General features: G+C 35.3%; 1 protein-coding gene across 4 annotated transcripts; it reads right to left on the bottom strand.

The window, feature by feature from the left end:
- Positions 1-168: 168 nt before the first annotated feature.
- Positions 169-19,090, bottom strand: LOC134840351 (peroxisomal sarcosine oxidase-like). Of its 4 annotated transcripts, none has more exons than XM_063856117.1 (8): positions 18,967-19,090; positions 18,069-18,242; positions 15,654-15,811; positions 6,664-6,877; positions 4,289-4,480; positions 3,878-4,003; positions 2,689-2,796; positions 169-490 (listed from the first exon to the last, which is right to left on the bottom strand). In XM_063856117.1, exons 2-8 carry the CDS (start codon positions 18,198-18,200, stop codon positions 296-298), a joined length of 1,125 nt encoding a protein of 374 aa, XP_063712187.1. In that variant the 5' UTR covers positions 18,201-18,242; positions 18,967-19,090; the 3' UTR covers positions 169-295. The 4 variants fall into 4 exon arrangements, with proteins under 4 accessions (XP_063712187.1, XP_063712184.1, XP_063712185.1 ...); XM_063856114.1 differs by having other exon boundaries at positions 2,626-2,796; positions 18,967-19,089; XM_063856115.1 differs by having other exon boundaries at positions 2,626-2,796; positions 18,069-18,226; positions 18,967-19,089.
- Between the last annotated feature and the right edge of the window lie 6,424 nt (positions 19,091-25,514).

Here is a 25,514-nt window from a genome sequence, read left to right as displayed (position 1 = left end):
CAGAAAACTTAAAATTAAATTTAAGCATTTCAAAACCCAGGCAGTTATTATAAAAAACACATTTGGCCTTTTTGAAAAATATAAAAAAAAACACGGATAAAATTATTTGATTAGATATCTCATTCGGCAGCTAACTTTATTCGGTAAAACAAAAGATTAAACCTTTGAACTACATAATCATATTATCATCTGCATATTCAAATATTCTTATTATCATTTTTGGAGGGCATAAAGTTTTTAAATAAAACCTGTTGAGATATTATTGTAAGCTTTAAACTAATACTTCAAGAAGCTTTCATAATGGTACTAAAAGACGTTGAATGTTCATTTTGCTAATATTATATTTCACAGATTCGTCTAGAGCCAAATGCTTGAGAATCTTTCCACTAACTGGAGCCATTTTGAATCCGTGACCCGAAAAAGCTGCTCCGGCAACAATGTTTTTGTAACCAGGAAGTTTATCCAGAACAAAATGAGCATCAGGTGACATCTAAAGTACAAAATTCCGACAAGTTAGTTCACTTAAGTTGGGAAATTGAGCAAACTTTTTCAAATGCGTTTTTTTTATCAAAGGGTACTTTTTTTATAAGTGTTTCTTTCTTGGTGGAAAGAACAAAAAATGTAATTTCTTAGTACTTTTTGCCAGCTTTTCACATATACACATTGCACACTTAAAACTGAATGTTTTTATCCTGGTTCCAGAAAATTCTGTTTCAGAATATGTTAATTGACATATGATTGATAATTTTTGTAATAGTTTGTCATTATCCTATTTTATTATGAAAATATGAAAACAAGTTTCTCGATTTTCTAGTGGTGTAAAACTATAGTGGTGTAAAACTCGGCAGATCAAGAGACAAGCGAGGGACCAGAGTTTTGCAAAAGTGTTCTGAATAAAAAACCACCTCAAGCATATTTATTCTTCAATTTCTTCGAAAGTCGTCGGAACAAAAAACGAAGAACACAGATTTTACCAGACCAAAACTCTGGATAATACGATTGCCTTTAAATTTAATAGTAAAGTTAGTAAGTGTGGTTTCTGCTGTTCGCAGAGGATCTATGACAGGCTATCCAACCTGTCTAAGCATAGTCAGTTTCTCTTATTTTCCGACACATTCTAATTCGGGTTATTTTTTTAGCGAAACACTTTTATTGGGACTCTAGACCGTTTTTCTTGCGTCTAGAATTTTCACGTGGTACTACTGCTGCAGCCAATTTTTTTTTTGAAGTACTACTATTTTTTGAAGTAACTTTTTACGGAGTAAGTTAAGTTTTGACCTCACATGTCATTTTAAGTGCCATGTTTCCCATCTAATAAGATTTATTGTCTCGAAGTTACGCTTGGGGCGTTTCACCTCAGTTAGATATCATTGAATCATCTGCTATTACTGTTTGAGCTTCGTCAAAAAAAAGTATATCATTCACGAAAATTACTAATTATCAAATTACCGAATTCAACAAAACTGGTTACACGTGAAACAACCTTTTGTTTTTGAACTCAAGCCGTAAGTTCAAACTCCAAAAAAAAGTTCATTTTGGAGGTTGTAACGTAAGCTTTGGCCAAACCTGATGTATAAGAGTTGAAAATTGTATGAGAAAAAAGTCATTAGCACAAGATACTCAAAAAATGGTGCAACACGGAGCTGAACACCCTTATACAAAAAAAATTCGTTCACACTGGGTACTAAAATAAGAGCCAGCCATCGCCGCTAAGCATGCCCAGCTGCGACCTTAAGACGAGGGTTAATATTTGTAAGAAAAATTTGTGAGAAATATTTCTCACACATATTAAACCTAGGTTGGGGGTCGCAGTTGGGCATGCTTATTTTAGTACACGTACCCTCCTACTATCTGTTGGCGAATTAGCAACACGTAGGCGCGACTGCGATTGATGTTTACTTTTTCAACAAACGGCTATTAATGAGCATTGAAGTTTTTTAAATTTGTTTTAGAAACGTGTATTCTGTTTTTTCATAAAGGGTGGGGTTCGGAAGCCCCTTTTCCTCAGGGATTCTTTATATTTTTTTTAAACAATTTTTGACATGTTTGAGGGCATTTTTGATCTGTTTTTTTTTTGAAATTTTTGTCAAAATAAGGTCTGTATGAGAAAATCCCAGATCCGCCCTTGTATATATTATAGGATTTATAGCATGAATTTATTAAACTTCGTATGTGAAATGTATAAAATAAATTATTTCATGGGGAACAAAACATAAAACGTATCTTGTCAACTTCGAAAGTAAAACAAAGACTTGAGGCTTGACCAATAACCGTTTCAAATTTTATATAACTCAATAACTATAGACACATATTTAACAAAAATTTAGTGTCAAGTCAATGCCTTGAAATGCAATACCTTAAATTTTACCAAGCTGATATAAAAAAAGAAAATCACTGCTTCTGGAAAGTCGTAAAATGTTTTAAAGACGTCTCATGGCAATTTGACTACTTTTGAGGGCGAATCGCAATTAATAAATTCAAGAAGTGATATCGTTGACGGGTGCGTTTGTGTCCTTAGCCGAACACATTTACCTGTGTAACCTCATAATTTCGAACTCTTATTTATGTCCGTATTAAAACCGTAAAATATCAAAAACCGTAATTGAGCAGTAGAGCAGTAGTTACCGTATACCGACAATGGTCAATAAATTCTGGTTCTGGGTTCAAGAATGGGAACTTCCTTTTTACCGCTTCTTTCAGACAGTCCATATCTTGCTTAACCGACTCATTTTTCTCTTGGTCTGTCCTCTTGCTGTCTTCTGGGTTTTCTATTTCTGGCCCTTCGTGCAGCAGAAACTGAAAAGTAAATGAAAAAAAAACTTTTTCTTCCAGGAGTCGTTTCTTAAGAAAATTTTTAAAATGATCTTCGCCGACGTTGATCGGAAATAAGCGGGAATGAAATAAGCGGAAATGAAATAAGCGGAAATGAAACAAGACTGCTCGTATCAGGGCTAAGCCCTGAATGTTCCGACTGCCTTTTAAGGTTTATGGAGCAGTAATAACATTAAGAAATTAAATGAAATAAAATAAAATGAAATTTTTTTTTCTAAAATTTGAAACTTTTTATGAAAATCATCCCCCCATACGCCATATAAGTACAAAAAGATAGATTTCGTTACTTGTAACAAACCAATTATGGCAAATTAGCTTCGCTCAACCAATTTGGAACGATTTAAAAGACGGATTAAATCTCCGCTTACGCGGTAATATCGCGAATTATATCGCGCGTTAATTGTCCCAAATTGGTCAAAATGGCCAAAATGGCAATCTCTAAACCCTTATAACTTTACGAAAAATGATCACAGGTGAAATATCTTTTCAAATTTGAGCTCAGGACAACAATACCTTTGGAATGATATAAAAAAATTCCGTCAAAAATGGCTAGTTAAAAAGTCGAAATTTGTCTGAAGAAAAAAAAAACCCACCCCGAGCACAAATATTCCGTTACTTTCTTATCGAAAGTCGGAACAATAAGCGGAAATGAAATAAGCGGAAATGAAATAAGCGGAAATGAACTATGACGGGGAGGTTTTCGTGAGCAATTACTACAAGCTTTTAAGTGGTTCAAACTTAGGAACATTTAGTAACCCTGTCGGTCGTAACATGAGTTAGGGAGGGATAACATTCAACGAAAAATCTTCAGTGTCAAGAAAAACTGGTCTGATTGTTCTTCCGTTTCTCAAGTTAATTTATCACATCTGCTGTGTCATCTATTAGGTCGAATCTTCTTACAAGATGATGTAGTTTTTTCTGGATGCAGCCGGAAACTTTTCACAGTATCGATTTAACTCAGCTAGAACTCTACTGGGAAGTTATCGGAGCAGAAGCTGTTTGAGACAATCTTGCGTAACAGTCGAGATATATTGTAATTGCATACCTTCACGTATCCCTTGTGTTCCATTTCGGGAATGAGATACATGTTTGTATCATAGTGGAATTGAGTAGTTGGCATTTTCATAGAATCATCTGTCTCTTTCCAGTAACAGATTGTGATCTTTGTTATCTGAAAAAGAGTTAAAAGAGATATCATTTTGAGAAAAAAGATGATATGATCTCGTGTATGCAAGCGCAAGCAATGACATTGAGGAAATTTTCTTGTTGGTCAATCAAAATGCAATGATCGTGTAATTTATTGGGATAAACTCACTACCAACTTGCCAGATGCATATGGTACAAAATCAAGTAAAATCACTTATGTTGCAGGAAATTTATTAAAGATCAAAAGCCAACGAAAATAGTTGAATATGAGAAAAAAACTTTGGGAGAAAAAATAAGTCGAACTTCTTACCTTTACATCCAGTTTCACACCCAGAGGTTGAAGAAGCTGATTTATCCAAGTCCCGGCACATATAATCAGCTTCCTTCCTTCAAATGACTCTTTCTTTGTCTTAACTGTTACTACTCCATTTTCACTGTTCTCAGCAATCGAAACAACTTGATCACCATCTTTCAAAACTCCGCCACGGGCAATGAATTGTTCCTAAAATTTCGCGATAGTTATTTTGAGTAGAAATCAGTTAGGACAGCAGAAATATTCTCTAATTTACAACATTTAAATTGCGACAGTTAAGGTTTGCGAGATAACGAGGTTCTGGTTTTCATTGCCTCTTTCGTGAATTTTGTTTTATTAGATATACCTTTCTTGTTCTTGTATCTACATATTTTTTTTGTTTCAACCACGTTAGTTTAAAGACCGAAATGAACTATGGATAAGCTGGTGTTTTCTTTCGCCCAATTTTAGATACATCAAGAAAACCTTACATTGACAAATGTCGCATCTTGTTGAAACCCTATAGCCTGGGAGTGTGAGTCCTAAAATTTTTGAAAATTGGCCTCGACAAATCTTGGACAAGAAAAATTGGTGAAAAACTTGTGCTTTACGCTCAATGACTCAAAACTTATATGAAACGATGATAATGATTTGTATGAAAACTCTATTTTTTTCTTCTGTAATTTAAGTATTAATTTAGATAATATACCGTTTCAATAAACTAATTTCATTCCTTACACTCGCCAAAATTACCACGAAAATTATTTATCTTTAATTCAACTCTCGAAGAGAGTAGTAATATATATGCTCGGTTTGATTTTTTTCACACAAAATTTCAAAAAATTGGAGCCCTCGGGGAACGATCCATTGATCGTTTTGCTCTCCTAAGGGCGGCATTGTCAACTGTACTTTCCTGATTTTACGGTTGCTGTGAAATTAGTCTAACCAAACTATTTGACGGTGAAATTTTAAAATTTACTACGCGTGGCCAACTATCCCGCACGCTATTTGGTCTTATTATTTCCAGGCACGACTAATATTTTAACACTTACCATTTGATATTATCGGCCCAAACTTTATATTTTGTCAGCATTTTAAGACAAAAGCTATTTAAGACCAGTTATTGGCAGTAGGAATTTTAAGGGTTTTGCCTTGATACGAACTTTATAGTTAGTTATGCAATCGTAATACGAGGAAACAGTTTGAGATATCACGCAAGTGTAAACAGATCTGGTGTTATTGTTCACATTGTTCTCAAATACAGCTCACCGAGCGCCCATGCTTTTTAATCAGTTTTATAGGATTTCCTAGACAAAAATATTCCATTAAAATCCGTTACAAAATTATAATTAGGACATCAAAATTGATTATATTGCCACAATAATCCATGATTGCCAATTTTGATTCAGAATTTTTGATACTGAAATTATTCATAACTGATTATTATTGATTTTTTTTGAAAATTTAAAATCCAGTATAATCTATCAATTGATTATATTATTTTTTAAAGTTCTAAACGTGGTAATGTTTTGCAGAAAATCCGCAGGAAACTGTTCTATGTCTCAACAAAAAACAAATGCGATAAAACTCCCTTCAAATCACCCAACGCCCATCCTCACCGCCAACCTCTACATTCAGCTATGACCCTGCCTCAACCCTTCTCCTGTGTTGTGCAAAAAAAGGGGGAGAGGGTTAAAATTTTTTGCGGGCGGGGGCTGATAAAAAAAATGTGAAAAAAAACTTGAAAAAAGAGAGAAATTATAGAAAGTAGAAAAATCTATTGTGAAATGGATAAAAGTTATGAAACCTAATAAGTAGCTGCAACTAAACTTAACTGCAAATGAGACAACGGCTCTTTTTCCTTTTCCCCCCACCTCACATAAGCGTCAATTTTACGGTGTAACGAGGGGTTTTACAAGGTTAATTATGAAGACCAAAAATGTTTGTGATGGCCTAATTAGCTCGCATGCCAATTTTTGTAACTTTCGGATAAAGTGAAAAGGAAAAAGAGCCGAGACAACTAATAATTAATTTTGTAAGTTTCATTCAAAAACTCTCAACAAAAATCCATAATCATCGATTATAGCTGATTATAAATTTTGGGATTATCCATTTTTCATGGATTAAAACCTATCATAATGTAATTTCATAGATACTGACTATAAAATGACAAAAAAATGATTCATTGTTCATGTTCGCTCGGGGCGTCTGAGCTTTCAACTATCCAAAGACTATCTATCACTAACTATACTACAAAAAAAATTAAAAAAAGTGCCCGAGATTTTCTGGTGTTTGTGGATCTATATAATGGGTGAAGCGTTCATTGAAATAATGACAAGACGCGTCACTACATTGATCGAATACATGCCTAACACTAGTATATTGAAACCTACCACAGTAACTCTCAAACATCTATCAGCATACACAGCCCCCATTGAAGCTTCTTCCAGAACCCACTCGATCTCAGATCCGAACCTTATCATAGGATACTTGGCAGTGGCCTCCTCATTAGTCAGCAGAGTGTGGGGAACCTGGTTGTCTCTCAGGTTCTCCAGACAGGCTTCAGGTGAATGCCCTTTGGCGAAGAGAGAAGTCCCACCAGTCAAACTGAATTTAGAAAAAAAAATGACTGCAAAATGAGTGTTAAATTTGCTCAGAAATTTTCGACGACAGAATATGGCACAGAGATTGAAATAAATAACCCTTTCTGTTTAGACATTTTTGTGGCACCTAATTTGGCGTAGATCATACCCTAATACAAGGTTCTTTCGCACACTCGCCGCGGCTAGATTTTTACAGTTTTTTTTTCGAATAATTATGATTATTAATTTGACAACAAGTACCACCTAACCGGTTCGAAATTTTTTGTTTGTCATTAAAATTATAAGCAAAAAAGCTCGTATTATGGAGCATTTTATTAAAAGATGGGCTTGATTAGCCCGTTGTTCTAATATTTTCAGCTCTTTTTGAAGACAAAGCTTGGCTCATTCTTCCACTTAAAAAATCGGGCTCATTCATACCAAAAAAGTGGGGCCAAATATTGTGAAAAAATCGACAAAAATAGGCTCATTAACCTCTTGGGCTCATGTAGAAAAAAATGGGTTCATTCGTTTCGTTGTTCTGAAACTTGGGCTCATTCGTCGTTTTTTTTTCTTGAATTAGAGCTCATTCAGCAGGGTAGCATTTACACAATTATAGAAAAAATTCAAATCGAGCAACTTTATTTCTTTTACCCAACTAAATAAAATGTGACGATATTATTGGTAAATACTGTTTTTTGCTATTTTATCTTCAGGGGCGATCGAAGTTAGCAAGGTTATTTTTGATTATTCATGAAATTATATCAGAATTAGTTTTTTTAATGTTGTTGTGATTCATTTTATTTTCATTAATTACTTTAAAGCATCTTAACTGGTTAATCTTAATTTGACCTTGTTATCTTCATTTCTCCGGCGGAGAGAATGACTGTTCACTTTTTAATGTTTTAACTTAGAGATTAATTCACTTTTTAAACAGATCTTATTTGTAACTAAGTAGAATTAACCGTAACAAAGGAACATTTTAACATGGCGCAGTCAAACAGCAACGAATCAAACGTGAGAGGTATACCTTCATTTTGGCAGAACCACACAGTGGACCCACCAATCCCTTGGGAAGAGTGGAGCGATCTATTCCAGCTAGCAATTATCGCGAAAGAGAACATCGATATCGAAAACCTTTTAAATCCAACGGAACGATATCATCCACCTCCCCCAACATTGGAAAATCCGCCGGAAAATGAATCCGACGCACAAAAAACATCACGCATTGAGAGGAATATTCGAGAACAAAAGAGATTCGATGATGAAGAAATGACCTCGATAAAGTCGGAAACCAAGAAATTCAACGGCATGAGACTGGAAGAGGCGGACAAAAAATTAAGATCCATACTTTATTTAGCCCTCGGAAACGAAGGAAAGAAAATATTCGGCCAAAAGTTCACGAGAGTCAAAGTTCTACAAATTTCCTTCAAAGAATTTTGGGAAAACTTATCCATAGCTTTTGTGAGAAAAACAAACATAACCTTCGAAAGACACAAACTCTTAAACAGAAAACAGAGGGACAGAGAATCATTGGAACAATTCTGGGGGGCACTGGCAGAAATGGCTAAACGATGTAACATTCCCACAGGAGAAGACGAATGGATTAGAGATATTTTTATTAATAACATGAAGAATTCAGATATCCAACGGAAACTTCTCACGGAAACTTTACCGCCCCTAGAAGCCCTAAACGTAGCCCTGATTGACGAAAAAGGAATTACAAACCACATCAAGATGACGAGTACTTTTAAATCCAGCGGATATTCTTCCAACAAATCTTTTAATCATTTCAATGTAAAAAGAGAACCCACCCTAAACATCGAAAGAAACAACACATGTATGAAATGCGGCGGAAACTTTACAAAAGGACATCTAGCGGTTTGCCCTGCTAAAGATACAACATGTTCGACATGTAAATATCGAGGACATTTTACTAGACTCTGTAAATCACGCCGTAAAAATGTAAATATTGTGGATAGTCAAATTGTAAATAATACAGATCACCATTATCCTTCGGAACAATCAGATGTACATATCGACCAAGCTAATAGAGAATGCTGCGGAGTAATCAACGCATGGTCTGAATCTGGACAAAGCGATAATGACGACTACTCTGTATTAAACGTAACAACTATCTACGACGGTGAAGGAAAGGAACTAAAGAAACTACTAAATATCGGCTTAGGAAACGAAAACCAAGTAATTCTCAACATACAGGTGGATTCAGCAAGCCCTGTAAGCTTCCTCAAACAGAATGTGTTACACGAGTTGAAACTAAGAGACCCCTACGTGAAAATATATCCAGTGGATAAGGCTACTAAGGAACTTTATTGCGGATTTACGAACAATGCAATAAATATCACTGGAAAAGTAATCGTCCCAATTTTCTCAAATGGTTGGTCCAACAAAGAATGCCACTTCTTCCTAACTCAAGGTCATGAAAGAAACATCTTAGGAAACGACAACTTGCCAAAAGTCGGAATCGAAATTTCACAAAAACAATACACAACTTCCAACAACAAGAGAACTTGTAAGTCTATCAATTCAGTTACTTCACTTGACTTAGATAACGAAATAGAAATGGTTGGAAAAACTTTCAAACAACTATTCCTTCGGATTGGAAAAATAAAAAATCAAACAAAAATAACACACTTTCATGAACCATTAAAGCCAATTCAACTAAAAGGCAGGAGGGTCCCTTTACATTTACTGGGTTCAGTAAAAACAGAACTATACAGACTTAAATCCGAAGGACACATCAAAAATTTAGAAAACTGTGATGAGGACAGATTTATCAGCCCAATAGTTATTACTTGTAAAAAAGACAAATCGATAAAGTTAGCCCTAGATTCAAAATTTATCAACAAACAAATCTACAAGAACAAATACCAGATGCCTAATATACACGAATTAGTTGATAACGTAGCGGCTCAAATTTCAAACAATTCCGCCGGAGAAGTATGGTTTACAAATCTAGACCTAAAGAACGCTTATAGTCAACTCGCGCTGGACAATTTTACTAGCAGCCAATGCAATTTTAGTCTAGTCGGCGGAGATATAACAGGCACTTACCAATTTTTAACGGGTTTTTACGGACTGGGCGATATGCCAAACGAGTTTCAGAGAGTCATGGACTCAACTTTGGGAAACATTCCTTTTACAAATTGTTATCTCGACGACATATTAGTCGCTTCCAAAGGAAGTTTTAACGATCACAAGAAAATCGTGTATAAAATTTTATCAACGTTAGATTCTTACAATTTCGCAGTTAAATGGTCGAAGTGCAAATTCTTTCAAAAAGAAATTGAATGGCTCGGTTTTAAAATATCGAAATATGGAATCGCCCCACTATTCGATAAAACCAAAGCAATCAAAGATATTCCAATCCCAAAGAATCTAAAAGAATTAAGATCATTCTTCGGGTCAACTAATCAGTACATTAAATTTGTACCAAACCTAGCATCCCTCGGAAGCCCACTTAGACCTCTGTTAAACAAGAAATCAATTTTCCGCTGGAACGAAGATCACTCAAAAGCTTTTGTCAAGATTAAATCTGAGATAGTAAATCTTACTGAAAACACTCATTTCGACGTAAAAAAACCCACGAGAGTAAAAACAGATGCTTCACATAATGGGTTAGGTGCATCCCTTGAACAACTTCATGAGAAGGTTTGGAAAACAGTTTCATTTGCTTCAAGATTTTTAAATCCGCATGAATCCAAATATTCAACAAACGAATTAGAGCTATTAGGAGTTGTATGGGCGGTGGAACATTACAAAAATTATCTCTACGGCTCCGAATTCGAAATCATCACCGATCACAAAGCTCTCCTTTCCGCCTTGTCTCCAAACCACGGAAACAAAACATACCATAGCCGGTTGACAAGATGGGTAGATCGTCTTCTACCATTTAATTTTACTATCAAACACTTAGCCGGAAAAGATATGGGTTTTACAGACTTAATTTCAAGAACTCCTTCGGATAAAGCAATTCCCCCATCACATTATGACGAAGAATTTGTAGTTGCCACTACCAAAAAAATATATTATGCACTTAATCCTTTGGATACTGAAAATTCATTACGTAATTCAATTAATTCGATTTCGGAAAATTCTCACTACACGAAATTACGAAATCACGTAATAATTACAGCATTGAATTTCATCAACTCTTCCATTTCAATCTGCAATCAAAAACATTATAGAACAGAATTTTGCAACTCTAAATGTATTCCTTCGGATTTCTCAAACACTGATTTTACTAAAATTTCTCTATCAAATTCAGCCTTTATCTATTTTTTAATTCTTAACAGTAGCTTAATTAGTAATCCTTCGGATATTAAACTTATAAATTGTGTAAATATGTCAAATAACCAAATTGTAGTTAATCCTTCCACTTCCGGGATTCAGGTCTCTATCGATTTCCAAATTCCTTCAGAACACAAGAAGCTAGTAACTAAATTCCGTGAAAACCTCAAATTACCTGAAAGACCTTTGGATCTAAACACATTATTCAATGCAAAATTGGTCGCTTTATTAACGGAGGATGATGAAATGTTAAACCCGATTGTGAAAGCTCTACAGAATAAAGTAGATAACATTAATGCAAATTCCCGTTACTTACACCAATTTACAAAAGACCTTCACGAATCCGACGGATTATTATATATGGATGGAAAATTGGTTATTCCGTTTACACTTAGAAACGCTGTCTTAAAAACCTTACATGAATCTCATCCTGGCCAATTCGGCATGAAGTATTTAGCACAATATATTTGGTGGCCACACATATATCGACAAATTTACTTCCATGGGATCAATTGCACACAATGCACTCAAACTGGTAAGAATATAAAAAGCATCATACCAACTACACAAATTAGCGAACTTCCCCCCTTATTCGAACCTAATGAGGAAATAAATCTTGATTTCGCTGGCCCACTAGATAACAACTGGGGAAACAATAAATACATCTTATTGTGTATAGATCGTTTTTCAAAATTCCCTTCAGCTAAAATTACATCTTCAACGTCATCAAACACAGTAATCGAATTCCTTCAAGATTATTTTTATCTCCATGGGATTCCAAAATCTATTCGGGTCGACCACGCATCCTGCTTTACTAGTCAGGATTTTAAATTATTTTGCAATTCTCTTAATATTAAAATAATATTTTGTACAGTTGGGGATCATCGTTCTAACGGTCTTGTAGAAAAACTTGTACATACTGTAAAAATTAAATTATTAGCAATGTCACTGGATCACCAAAAACCTACATTACAAACCGCCATTTCGAAAATCATTTGGAATCTACGATCTTCCTTCCAATCTAAAATTAAATGCTCACCGTTCGAAATACACTTTAATAGAAAACCGAACACGATTTGGAAGCAATTGGCATCTAATAATTTATCCGGTGGAATTTTAGACAAAGGGAAGTTGATCTTAAGCAGAGAAAGGGCCCTCGACTGGAACGCTGACGATCGGATAGAGGACGGATATATAGACTCCCTCATACCGAAAAAGAACCAGTCACCATTGGAGAAAGGCTATGATTCAGATCTCCCTACTTCTTCAAAACCTTCGTCATCCCGAGTGCCCTTAAACAGCCCGTTTAAAGGTAAACTACTACGGAAAACTAACGGAAGTATAAACGGAAATCCATTCTATAAACAACTAGGACAGAAAATAATAAACTCAACAAAATCCACGGTTGAATTATCCGACGGAAAAATTATTAGAAAGTCGGACATCGCCATCCCAAAGTCTAAATCCTCTACAATTCGTTCATTCAAAGGAAATATCTCGTTCCCTTTCTTCTCTAACTGTGATTTACAAGTAGGTCCAAGAAAGTCTTACAATCCGAAGACACAACAGACGCGGAAACCAGACATTAGGACAGGAAGACACACTGAGTCATTCACCCCGGTCACCACCAGAGCTAGAGGAACGAACCAGCCCCCAAAATCCAACAAATCAAAGAAGAACAGAAACAAAGCCTCGACGTCGAATACTGGATATCTCGCAGGTGACGAATCAATGTTCATTCCGTCGGATACGTCAGACATTAGCGATTGGGAATGGATTGCGGGAGGTTTTCCATGTAGAGAAATGATAAGAAAGCGCTTCATTTCGGATAACGACACTTCTATCAATAAGCCTACCTCAATTTTAGAACCTAAAACATATCAATCTAATATAACACCTGAGATTTTAGACGAACAACCTCAACCATCAGGCACAGCGGAATGCCCAATCAGTATAAAACCAGCACCCCAAACTACCTCACAACCATTGGACAAACCTTCTACCACGACAACGGAGACACCAAACATTCCTTCGGATTTGACAATACCATCAGTCGGAGAAAAACCGGTGGATTTCCCAGTTTTCGAGATAGAAGACTCTTCCGATGAAATTGGAACCAGCGAGGACAGACAACCTAAGGAAACCACTACCACCGGTAACGAACTTATTTTAAGACGTTCAAGTCGAAATGTTGGTCCCCCAAAATTCTATGGTAAGCGATATTACATAGATATTATAGATGAGTTAGAAAACCAACCGGGCTCTGCTACCAACCCTATACCTCTGGACGATGAAGAAAACTTGAACTACCCCCCACAAACATTCAGCGAGAATCCCTTGGATATTCAATCACACGCCTACAACACACTACCGGATGACAGTTCAGCTGATCTAGCATTTACCCAATCTCCTGACCAATCTTCCACCACTTCTACCGACGATTCACTGAGGGAGGCCGTGAACTGCTTTGAAAATTACATAGATTTAGATAGCGAAATTTTCAACGCCGAGCTTGAGAAATTCATGGAAGGGGACAGTTAAACCCAATTCAAACTTTAAAAAACTCACACGTAGCCATTTATAATCTGTATTAGTATTTTCCTAGCACAATTATAAACTTACTTAGCCTTAATTACGGATTTACAATCCGCCGGATTTATGATTCTCTTAACCTCTGAAAACTCAGCCATTCCTTCGGAGCACTGAAATTACGCTTGCTATACCGTGCAGTATTTTGATTTTGTTGGACTTCTCGAGAGGGAGAAAAAGGGTTAGTTAACATGCTAGTTATCAAGGCGCTTAGTATTTCTAATTTTTTTTCCTACTAAGGGGAATGTTGTGATTCATTTTATTTTCATTAATTACTTTAAAGCATCTTAACTGGTTAATCTTAATTTGACCTTGTTATCTTCATTCTCTCCGGCGGAGAGAATGACTGTTCACTTTTTAATGTTTTAACTTAGAGATTAATTCACTTTTTAAACAGATCTTATTTGTAACTAAGTAGAATTAACCGTAACAAAGGAACATTTTAACAAATGTACCAAACTGTTATATTTGTTTTTTGGTAGAGATAAAAAGCCCAGTCAAACTAAAACGATTTAAAAGACGAGAACAAGATAAAACACGAGATTTTGCCTCTGACAACTTCGAAATGAATATACAATCCAAATATGACATTGGACTGTTATACCGGTTGATGCCCCGGATGATATGTTGTTGATTTTGTTGATCTCTTAAATTGGTGCTGCATCAAATTTTAACTGAGTTGAAGTTTGATTGCACTAAAAAGAAAACATATCTACTATCACTAGTGGATTTAGGGGGGACGTTCTTCTTCCCCCTTTGGGATTCGACTCCCAGCCGACCTAACGGGTCCCCCTTTGTACTATTTTGAGATATCCTTTTTTGTCTGAGTGACTCTAAAGTTTTTCTAAGGGCGCCTTGGAGCCAATATATACTAATTTTGAGAGGGGAGCGCGCGCCGAAAAAAAAGGTCTTTTTAGAGCTATGGGAGAGCTCGGAAAATTATTTTGGTCGAACTATAAAAAAAGTCCGACAAAGTTTTCGAAATTTTTTTGAAAATCGTCTCCCCCCTCGAGAAAATCCTAGATCTGCCCCTGTTTACTATTTTACCTAATACTCCCCTCTTCCTCGAAAACTCCCTCTAAGGATGGGAAAGAACAACAATGGCGTAGGATAGGGAGGATCTAGGATTTTTTCGAGGGACAGATTTTCAAAAAATTTTGTGGCCTTTTTTTAGGTCGACCAAAATTTTTGAGCTCTCCCAAAGCACTAAAAAGTACCTGCTTTGGCCTAGTTTTCTGTGCCGCAAATTTTGACCAAAAAATCGCATTTTTTTGGCGCGCTCCTCCCTCAAAATTAGTATATATTGGCGCCAAAGGCACTTTTTGAAAAATTTTAGGGTCCGTCACCAAAAATGGATATCTCAAAGTACAAAGGGGGGACCTTTTGGGTCGGCAGGGGGTCGAACCCCCTGAGGGGAAAAGAAAACGTGCGCCCATCCCCACTAAATCCGCCCCTGGCTATTTCTTCCTCTGCATATGTTGACTTCCTAGTAAATGACTCCCCTTTTACTAAAATTTCTTAATACACTGTTATGTTGATAAAGCCGCCCTGCTATTTTCTATTTTTTTTATCAGAACTCTCCAAAAGCCGTCCTCGTCTTTCAGCTGACATATATTTCTAGTAAATGTTTTGCCAGTAAACTTTAAGTCAGAAGTGTACGACGTTATAGTATTGAGCAAGGAACAAGTTGCAACTTTACGTACGAAAAGTAGAGTAAAACCTCTTAAGCTCTGCTTCAGCGTTTTCTTCGAAATAATCTCTGAAAATTTTCTATATATATGAAAAATGAAGAAAACTATCAGAACATTGAACGTCGAGATTGTTCAGTGATGGGGGCTACCTAAATAAAAGTAAACCAAATAATGTTCTGAGATGCACTCCAAATCAATATATAAAAAACTAACTTGAGTAGCGTCTCCCCACTGACTTGCTCCAGGTGTTCCCACTCCTCGTAAGCTTCCGGCATCCACTCTGCATACTCTGGCATCCTCTCATTCCCGTACTGGTGTCTGATCACTCGGCTGCCGCCGTGAGAACTGCCAAGCGAGTGACCGAAAGCAAACTACAACACAACCTTTGTGAGGCTTAATATAAAACCCGCAAGATTTGAAATTAGAAATCATTTTTGATATTATCAAACTTGACTTTCAATTCTAGCAGTTGCATGGTTCTTAACACCATAGAGCTTTCTAGCTGAAAATCAAAATGACCAATTAGAGTCGAGAATCGTTTCAGGGGAATTACATTTATACAAGTTTTCCTTAATTTCTCTGTCGGAAGATATTTGCGAAAAAAATCATATAGAACTGATAACTTCATTTGTTGAGTTATTTGGCTGTTATAACCAATTAAAACAGTCTGGCAAGCAATCCACTTCAAATTTCGAGAGTCATTTCGAATTACCAAGCGCGTAATGTGGTTTCTGCGATTCGCAGCCGATCTATGGTCACTTTTCGAATTGTTTTCACACATTTCATTCAGATATTAAGTTATGTTGAGCGAAACTCAATGCAGTTTGCTTTGCGTATGGAATTTTCGGATCTTCGTAACCAATTTTGAGAAGTGTGCGGCCAGTAAGTAGACTACAGCGTAAACAGTCAGTAAGTAGACAACATTGACAATACTCAAATCTGAAAAAGGATATCAAAAGTGATTTTGAATATTTATTCAAAATTGTTTTTTGTTCCGACTTTCGTGTTCAATATTTGTGCTCGGGGTGCGTTTTTTCTTCAGACAAACTTTGACTTTTCAACAGGCCAATTTTGACGGAAATTTTTTATATATCATTCGGAAGGTATTGATGTTCTGAGCTTAAATTTGAAAAGATATTTTACCTGTGATCATTTTTCGTATGGGGGTTTAAAGTTATCGGGGTTTAAAGATTGCCATTTTGGCCAATTTTGGATAATTAACGCGCGATACAATTCGCGATATCAACGCGTAAGCGGAGATTTAATCCGCCCTAGAAATCGTTCCAAAATGGTTGAAAGAAGCTTATTTGTCAAGTGATACGTTACTAGGAGCGAAATCTATCACTTTGTACTTTATATGGCGTGTGGGAGGATGATTTTTAACAAAAAATCTCAAATTTTGTTTTTTCTTTTGTTATATTGCGTTAATTTTTTTCATGTTATTTTTGCTTCTTAGACCTTAAAAGGCAGTCGGAACATTCAGGGCTTCGCCCTGATAGGAGCAGTGTTGTTACACTGGTTAATGAAAATTACGTTTTTTAAGCCAAAATTGCTCAAATTAAGTTGATGTTTGCGATAACATTATAAAAAGCTAACTTATTTAGAATTGTCCGTAAGTTAAATTGGTGCTTTTTATTTTGTAAAAGTTGTTTTAGATATAGAAATTAAAAGTTTTGTCTGCTAACTGTCCTGGCTGCTTACGCGGTTGTCTACTTATTGCTACGTAACCATTGGTCTATGGTTAGTGATTTTCCATATATGGAAAACTTATAACTAGCATTTTTCCATAAATCAAAAAAAAATTTTGAAGCAGTTTCTTCTCCAAACTTTTGAGTTGTGTTCCGTACCCGGTAACGCAAGCAACAAAGACCCTGGTTACTCAAAGCTAGATTCACTAAAAGCTTAACTGTCTTGCATGTACTATGCATTGGAAACGACCTGATAGATAAGTTACAAAAATAATATAAGGAAAGTAGCAAATTTCTAAAGTTTGGCAAATGTTTTCAGACATGCTATTTTCTTGATTTTGAAAGTTACAGTAGTCATATTTTCCCGAAGGAATACACGAACTCGCAATATAAAAGAAAAAAACTTTTTGAGCGTTTTTGGAAATCTTTATCATGAGAAACGCAAAAGTAATCAATTTTTTGTGTATCCACACGTTGTCCACACAAAAATTAAAGTATGCATACAAGAAAAAATCTGAAAAATGTTTGTTTCAGTGAAAAACTTTTTGGGTTTGTTTTTTTTGGCTTATTCGAAACAAATAATGTTTTTGGAGTCGCCATTTTAAAAAAAGCTTTTTATACACTTTCACCTTATAGACATTGTATGATTAGCCTTTTTTCGCCCAAAACTTTTGTTCATTATTTATGACGATACAGTGATTTTTTTTTCTAAAACAAGAAAAAGTTATTTATAAGTTCGATTACACGATTTTCACAAAATGTTTATGGTTTGTATGGTTTTTTCATACTTGATTTATGAAATTGTATGATTAGCATTTTCGGTATGTGGAGCTCAACCCGGCACAAGTTTAACCCTTTATTTAGTCTATTATAGGCATAACTATAAGAAAGCTATCAAGAGAAACTCCCTTATCTATACGGATTTTGATTATATTCCAACCTGCTCTATAAGGAGAGTTTTGTTACCCGCCCTCTGAGCCTGGTAAGCCGCACTTGATCCAACTATTCCAGCGCCCAACACGATTACGTCATACATGGCCTCGGAAGATTCAATAATTTCCAATTTTTCCATATTTTTTTGCAAATGGTTCTTAAACTCTCGATTTATACAGTGCTGATTTAAATTAACCGGACAAAACGAGCAAAACTTCAAATTTAAAACGCGTTATTCTCTAATAGGGTTGAGATTAGGTTAAAACTTATGAAACCTTGCTTAAAATTTTAGCAGGATTAATATGGTGTAATTTGTTTTGCGAAGTTCGGGTCCAAAAGTTTATCCCAAAAATGGGTCATTTTGGCTTTTCTTAGTTTAATCAAAAATTACGCCAAAAAATACCCAGTCGATCACAGACATAATTATTTCAAAGTGAGCTCCTTACGTAGCCCAACAAACTTTAAGCAGGGTATATTCTCCAAAAAAAAATTGAAAATTGTTTAAAAATTGTTTTTAAATAAATAGTTGGTTTTTTTTATAGTAGAAACGATCTTTTTTGTCTATCAAACAAAAATAAATTAACTTATACAATGTTTTGGAGAATATACCCTTCTTAAAATTTGTTGGGCTACGTAAGGAGCTCACTTTGATATAATTATGTCTGTGATCGACTGGGTATTTTTTGGCATAGTTTTTGATTAACTAAGAGAAGCGAAAATGACCCATTTTTGGGGTAAAATTTTGGGCCCGAATTTTGCAAAACCAATTACGCCATATTAACTCTGCTAAAATTTTAAGCAAGTGTTGTTTTCATAAGTTTTTACCTAAACTCAACCCAATTTGAGAAAAATGCGTTTTAAATTTCAAGTTTAACGCGTTTTGTCCGGTTAATTTAAATCAGCACTGTAATTGCTTCAAATGATCCAACAGGAGCTTGGGTTGCAAGATAACTGGCTCTGGGTAGCTGTTAAAGCCAGAAACTTTGTTTGTAAGGGAGGAGAATGAGATAAGAACAATTGATAACATATAACGTCAAACGCAGTTAAATCTATGGTTATTTCTTGACCTTCTTGTTTGTTCAGTTTAAAACTTGAACTGGTTGATTTTAACCAAACTAACGTTTTTTATGTAAGTAAATTTCAATACCAAACATTCAAAACAAATAATGCAAAACCAATTCATATTTGGTTTTTAATAGAAAAGCTAAAAGTATCGTGTCTGTACAAAACAGTCCCATACAAAACAGGAATATTTGTGCTCGGGGTGGTTTTTTTTTCTTCAGACAAATTTCGACTTTTTAACTAGCCATTTTTGACAGAATTTTTTTTATATCATTTGAAAGGCATTGTTGTCTTGAGTTTAAATTTGAAAAGATACTTTACCTGTGATCTTTTTTTGTAAAGTTTTGGGGGTTTGAAGATTTCCATTTGGTCCAATTTGGGACAATAAACGCGCGATTTATTTCGCGATATTAACGCGTAAGCGGAGATTTAAACCGTCTTAGAAATCGTTCCAAGTTGGTGGTTGGAAGAAGTTTATTTGCCATAATTGATTTGTTACTAGGAGCTAAATCTATCCTTTTGTACTTTATATGGCGTGTGGGGGGGGGGGTGATTTTCATAAAAATTTTCAACTTTTTTTAAGAAAAATTCATTTTATTTTATTACATTTAATTTTTACTGCTCTATAAACCTTAAAAGGCAGTCGGAACTTTCAGGGCTTCACCCTGATACGAGTTGTTATTACTTTATGGCGACAAATTATAAAATTACGGTGCCAATATATGCTAAACTTGAAGGGCAGAGAGCGCCAAAAAAACGCAGTTTTCTGGTCAAATTTCTCCAAAAACAGCCTAAAAACGGCATTTATGACCCATTTTTTTTTGTAAATTTTGCGTGCGATGCAAAATTTTTGATCAAAGATCAAACTACAGTCTTAAAATTGTTCTGGGAGGGCTCAGAAACTCAATTTGGTCGACCTAAAAAATTGTCAACAAAATTATTTCTAGGATTTTCTCGAGGGGTGGGGGGTCGTATTTTCAGAAAAAAAAATTGAAAATTTTGCCGACTTTTTTAAAGGTCAACCAAATTGACTCAATCAATAACATTAGCAGACCGAGTTTTTGCGCCTCAAGCTAATTTTTGAAAAAAAACCAAAAAGCCGTTTTCAGGAAACTTTGAACGTTTTGACTGAAAAATTGGGGCTTTTGGAGCTCCCTCACCTTTCAATTAGTATGTTTTGGCGCCCAAGACGCTTTTAGAAAAACTTCAGGATCGGTCAGCCGAAAAGTGATTTCTTAACGAGTACCAAAAGGGGACTGTTTGGGCCAGCAGGGGGCCGAATCCCTAAAGAGGTGGCGTCCAACGCGAAAAACTTGTATATTGTACATAACCTGCGTATGATTTGGATATAGTCTGTATAAATTTTGTACATAATCTTTATATAATCTGTAAATATTCTGTAGATAATCTCTAGATATTCTGTAGATATTCTGTAGATAGTCTGTAGATATATTGTAGAAAAATGTGTATATAATCTGTATAAAAACTAACATAGAAAATCCAAATTTGTCTTGTTTTGATAGTCATTATATAAAGAAACTATAATGTATAAAATCTTTGCAAAACAAAATGATTTCTAATAGAATATCTAATGGTTGTTATCGAAAATTTTACTGTATAAAAATGAAGTTTAATTTTTCTAAAGTCGGTTTTTTTTTTCTGTAGATAATCGGATTTTACTCAATATTGTCTTTTCGGGTGGTACACTAGAAGCAAAATTTTCAAAGATACGGGCTATTTGTCTTTTACCCAAACCAACGAATATTTATTTGTAGAAATTTATTCACATTGTCGTATTCTTACAAAAATTGGTATGCGGACTAACGTAGGTTATGACAAACACATTTGGCCTTCATACTTAACCTTGTAAAACCCCTCATTTAAACATAAAATTGATGCAAATATGAGGTGGAGGAAATAAGCCAAGGTACGTTCTCTAGCAAGTTTGCATACCCTTTGCATACAGATTAGAGGAAAATACAGTACTTTTCTCGTCAGTTGGAATCAGCAGCCAATCAGATTCGGGTTCTTTCTCTACACGCAACTCGGTTATGACAAACAGATTTGATCTTAACACTTAACTTTGTAAAATCCCTCGTTTAAACAAGAAATTGATGCATTTAATCAAAGAAATTTTTATTAGCTACTTTAATCCTGAAAAAATTAACGTTGAGTGGGAAGAAGTTAAATTGTTTTACTTGCCAATCTTTAGCTTGACAGTTCAATCCTCAACGCTATTGGGTGATTACAGAAAAAATGTATAAGGATAATTAGGCTTGCGAAAACCATTAACCGATCCTTTTTAATCCCGGGTTGAGGTGCTCACTTCAGGTTTCGACTTTCAAGGTCGAGCACATGTCATTGCTCGACCGAAAAAGATTAGTTGAGACCGAGGTTTATTTCGAGCACAACTTCGACATATACCTGGCGCACGGTCAAAACATACTTCGAGCGCGGTCGAAACACACCTCGAACACAGGTCGAAAAAAACCGGTTGTCCCGCGGTAATTCCGGTCAGGGAGAAAAGTTTCTTAGAAATTCAACGAGAATATTTCAAAATTTTTGAGTCAAAATGCAAGCCAGTAATTCAAAAGATTGAAATTTTGTTAATCTATACAAACATTTGAACTGCAAATAACATAGTGATTTCTTTTTGATAAAAATTGCATTATAAGATGTTACCAGAAAAGCATAAGTTAACCTTTAAATTTTGATAATTCATGTTATTGAAATTTAAACATACCCGAATTCGATGGAACATAATCAAAATATATCTAGCATGGGTTGAGCATGGTCGAGCACGTTAATTTTTGGCCGAGCACAGTCGTAATTTTGGTTTCAACACGGTCGAGATTATTTGTTTTGGTCGAGCAGGTCGAAAAATACCGAGTTTTTGTCGTGTTGGTCGAAGCATACAAATTCTTTCTCGAAACGGTCAAAATATAAAGGTGGTTCTTTCTCGAACCACCAGATTGGCATATAATCAAATGAGCCGAACAGCACCCAGTTTGGAAACCTTTGAGCTGAAATTGGGAAAACAAACCGGTCCCTCAAATTCACTGGAAAAGACACGTGTACCTGAAATTCTAAGTGAATCTTTCAATCAGCCGAAAATTTATAAATAATAAATATGAAAGAATAAATATAAAATGACGGTACAATGTAAAAGAAAAAAGTTCGACTAATTATGATTCAATTCGTAATCAAATTCTGAAATTAAAACAATTCAATGACATTTTGAAAGAAAAAGGATCAAAAATAACAAGAAGAGCGGGTTATTGAGCCAGTAGTAAAGAATATTCCGACCATATATTTCAACAAACTACAAGACTTATTTTTTCAAATTAGTGTATTTTTTTCTGCGTGTAATCTGACGTAAGACTGTAATTAAGGCATATTCGACATTCATATTAAAAAAGTAAAGCAGGATTAACAATGACCAGACTAGTAGCCTTATCAATTTTGGAAAAAAATGTTTAGAAGGGAAAAGTAAAAAAAAAATACAAAATTTTTGTTCTTTCCCTCTCTATTTTTAAATGGTCTTGACAACAACAACTTTTGAGCTTTTATTGTGATATATACGGGTAGCGAGTTGAGCTGGTATCCTGATAGCCAATTGTAGTTGCCGACCTTCTAGACCAAAATGAAATTAGCAATTGTTTTTAGAAACGGGGGATTTTTTGGTCCTAGTCCTTGCGAAACCAAACTGCATTTTGCATGTTTTTTTATCACATTAATCTATAGAAGTATCTAACCAGTACGTTAGGACCCTAGTAAAGCCTCAAAATTAATTTTTAATAGAGCAAAAGACTAAATTATACAGCCCTTTCCTTTATTGATTGTACGTTAAAGCCAGATATTGCAATTTTTTCTCCGCCGACTTGACCACTAACACCGTCAATCGTGTCTAGAGTTTTCTTTAGGTGAGTTCCAACCTCGGTTTTTCCAGTGGCTCGATAGTCTTACAAAAACTTGCTCGTTCTACCACGTGCTCGGCCGCCCACCGCGACTGTTAACACAAGGTTTTGCTGTAACACAGTACTGTTTTAATATAAGACCGTACCCGTTAGGTTATAAACTATCACAATTACACTTTACTGGAACCACAGAAACCATAGAAACCTTAAGAGAAAGGTTCAAACAGTTATAGTCGCCATAATATCACATTTTTTCTTCATTCACAAGGAGCTCACAATTGTTTGTCTAGTGTTGATAAACATACTATGTTGATAAACATCCTTACTTTCAAACTCTGTCAATTGTGTTAAATATTGCTGCCAGTTCTTTTCATCAATCCACAAATTTTTTTACTAACGCTATGAAAACGCCATGATGGCATTTAAAGAGCTTAATTTTTATTGAGCGCAAAAAATTTCAAAAAACCTTCAAAATTAAAAAAAAACTTTCCAGTGATTAACACAAAAAAAACTTGAAAAAATTGCCCATTGTTATCAAAAAAAATTCTCCGGAATCATCAAGAAAAATTTAATTGCATTTTAAAAGTATGGAAAAGCAAGAAATCAGCCCTTGTTTAATTGCAATGGCAACAGACCCCCGTTTTTTATTGACACTTATTTCAAACAAAAAAAAAGAGATCAGCCGTTGCAGCTTACGACAAAATTTATTTCTCACGTTAAATCAGTTCACACTCCAAAAGAAAGACGCTTTAAAATTCGCCTTTATAACTCCAGTTTTTTTTAAAATTTTGTCGAGGAACCCGTCGGCCAGGATTTAAAAACGTAAGACATAGGAAGATAAAGACAAAAATGGGCACTCCTAAAATATGATTTACCAAAACTAGGAGGAAATTATAAAGTTTGTCAGAAACTGAAAAACTTGGTTTTCTTTCAACTTAAATCTCATAGTTTTTTTCCACTTCTTAAGTTTACCCAACTACATATACTGAACAAAAATATTTTCTTTTTCCTTTTCAGCGCATTTTTCCAACATGATTGTTTTTAACCACGGTTTGAAAATGAAATAAACTTATCTTGCAATGCAGAATAGATAAGTACTAATGACAAACCAGCTAAAAATGAAACTATATCAAATCATCTAGCAACTGCTTACAAAAGTTTGCAGAAAAAAAAGAAAAAAGCGAATTTTTTGCTGATTTTTATGTCAATTGTGGTTTTACCTCTGCGCTATAACTGTAAATCTGACGAAGTTGTAGATTAAGGAAAATAAAAGTTTTTAATTACAAAACAGCAATAATACTTAACAGCAACGGACTCTGTACGTTTTGAAAAATCACCTTCAGAGCAATCCAAGATTGCATCAATTGGTTTGAGTGAGCATCAAAAAAACAGCTCCTGCAAAAACTGGACGGTAGGAAGTAAGTTCAGCGTCAGACAGAGGCTAAGTTTTGATTACGGAAGCAGAAGAAGAAAGATTCAGTTAATAAAAAAACTTGCCAGTGCTTGTTTTTGTTGTTTAAAAAACCGTGTCCAAAGCTAGCCGAAGCAACTGAATCGAAGATGTTGAATATCTGGAGGAAACATTCAAAAACATTTGGTTTCAACATAACAGGTCAGAAACGGCGATGGCAGTTCAAGACACTCACAAACAGAAAACGACAATTTTGGAAAATGGGTAAGCAACCAGATGTGAGCACCTGAAGAATTGGCTGAACCCCTGCCGGCTGTTGGAAAGATCAATTTGAACGTGCTTCGGAGTTTTATTTCTTTTCAAGTATCAAACCACCGCCGTTTAGATAGTCGCTGGAGAGTTTTCCCGAAAGCATCTTTGCTTGAAGGTACATAAGTCCCATCTCATGCTGTGAGTGCTCCCTTTTCCGCAAGCTTCAATGCTATTTTCCGTGTACAAATATTTATACTGCATACGAACCGCAGGTTTATTCACCTCCGACTACTTTTTTCAGCAATATGCTGCTTAAATAGAGTGGTATCTATCAGAGTAACTTACAAGTAAGCTATATGCTGTTGCCCGTCAGCACATAAGTTTTGTCATCTCAGCAAGATTTTTTGCAAGCCATATTCAAACAACAACTCAATCCGATTTCCTGCACTCCTTATATCACGCAACCATCGATGTGGCATCCGTTTTCCACTGCAGGAACAATTTTTTATGTTGGGCACATCAACAGTTTACCCACTGCTAACTATTCAAAACCGTTGGTCTTGTATCAAAAGCGCGTGAAGGACTGATCCCTGCCAGTCGCTGCTACAAGTAAAAAACCTATCACCTATCATGACCTAACTGAAGTCTTGGCACTAAAAGAGAAAATTTTTGCACCCGAGTGGAAATTTTTCTTATCCAGTTACCCTATGTGTAAAAAACTAAATGGTTGCAATTGGAGTGCAATTTGTGTGGAGTACAAAATTGCAATTGGTGGAGTACAATTGGTGGAGTGCAATTGGTGGAGTGCAAT

This window comes from Symsagittifera roscoffensis, chromosome 2 (genome assembly GCF_963678635.1).
Source record: "Symsagittifera roscoffensis chromosome 2, txSymRosc1.1, whole genome shotgun sequence".
Taxonomy (NCBI): Eukaryota; Metazoa; Xenacoelomorpha; order Acoela; family Convolutidae; genus Symsagittifera; species Symsagittifera roscoffensis.
The sequence above is the reverse complement of the archived record's forward strand: the minus strand, read 5'-3'. Positions and strand labels throughout refer to the sequence as shown.

Excerpts from the sequence above, each read along its gene's own strand:
- LOC134840351 (XM_063856114.1), bottom strand. The coding sequence starts at position 18,200 with ATGGAAAAATTGGAAATTATTGAATCTTCCGAGGCCATGTATGACGTA. Across the intron at positions 4,004-4,288 it reads GTGTGAAACTGGATGTAAAG|ATAACAAAGATCACAATCTG; the intron begins GTAAGAAGTTCG and ends ACTCTTTTTCAG. Across the intron at positions 491-2,625 it reads TTGACCATTGTCGGTATACG|ATGTCACCTGATGCTCATTT; the intron begins GTAACTACTGCT and ends TTTGTACTTTAG.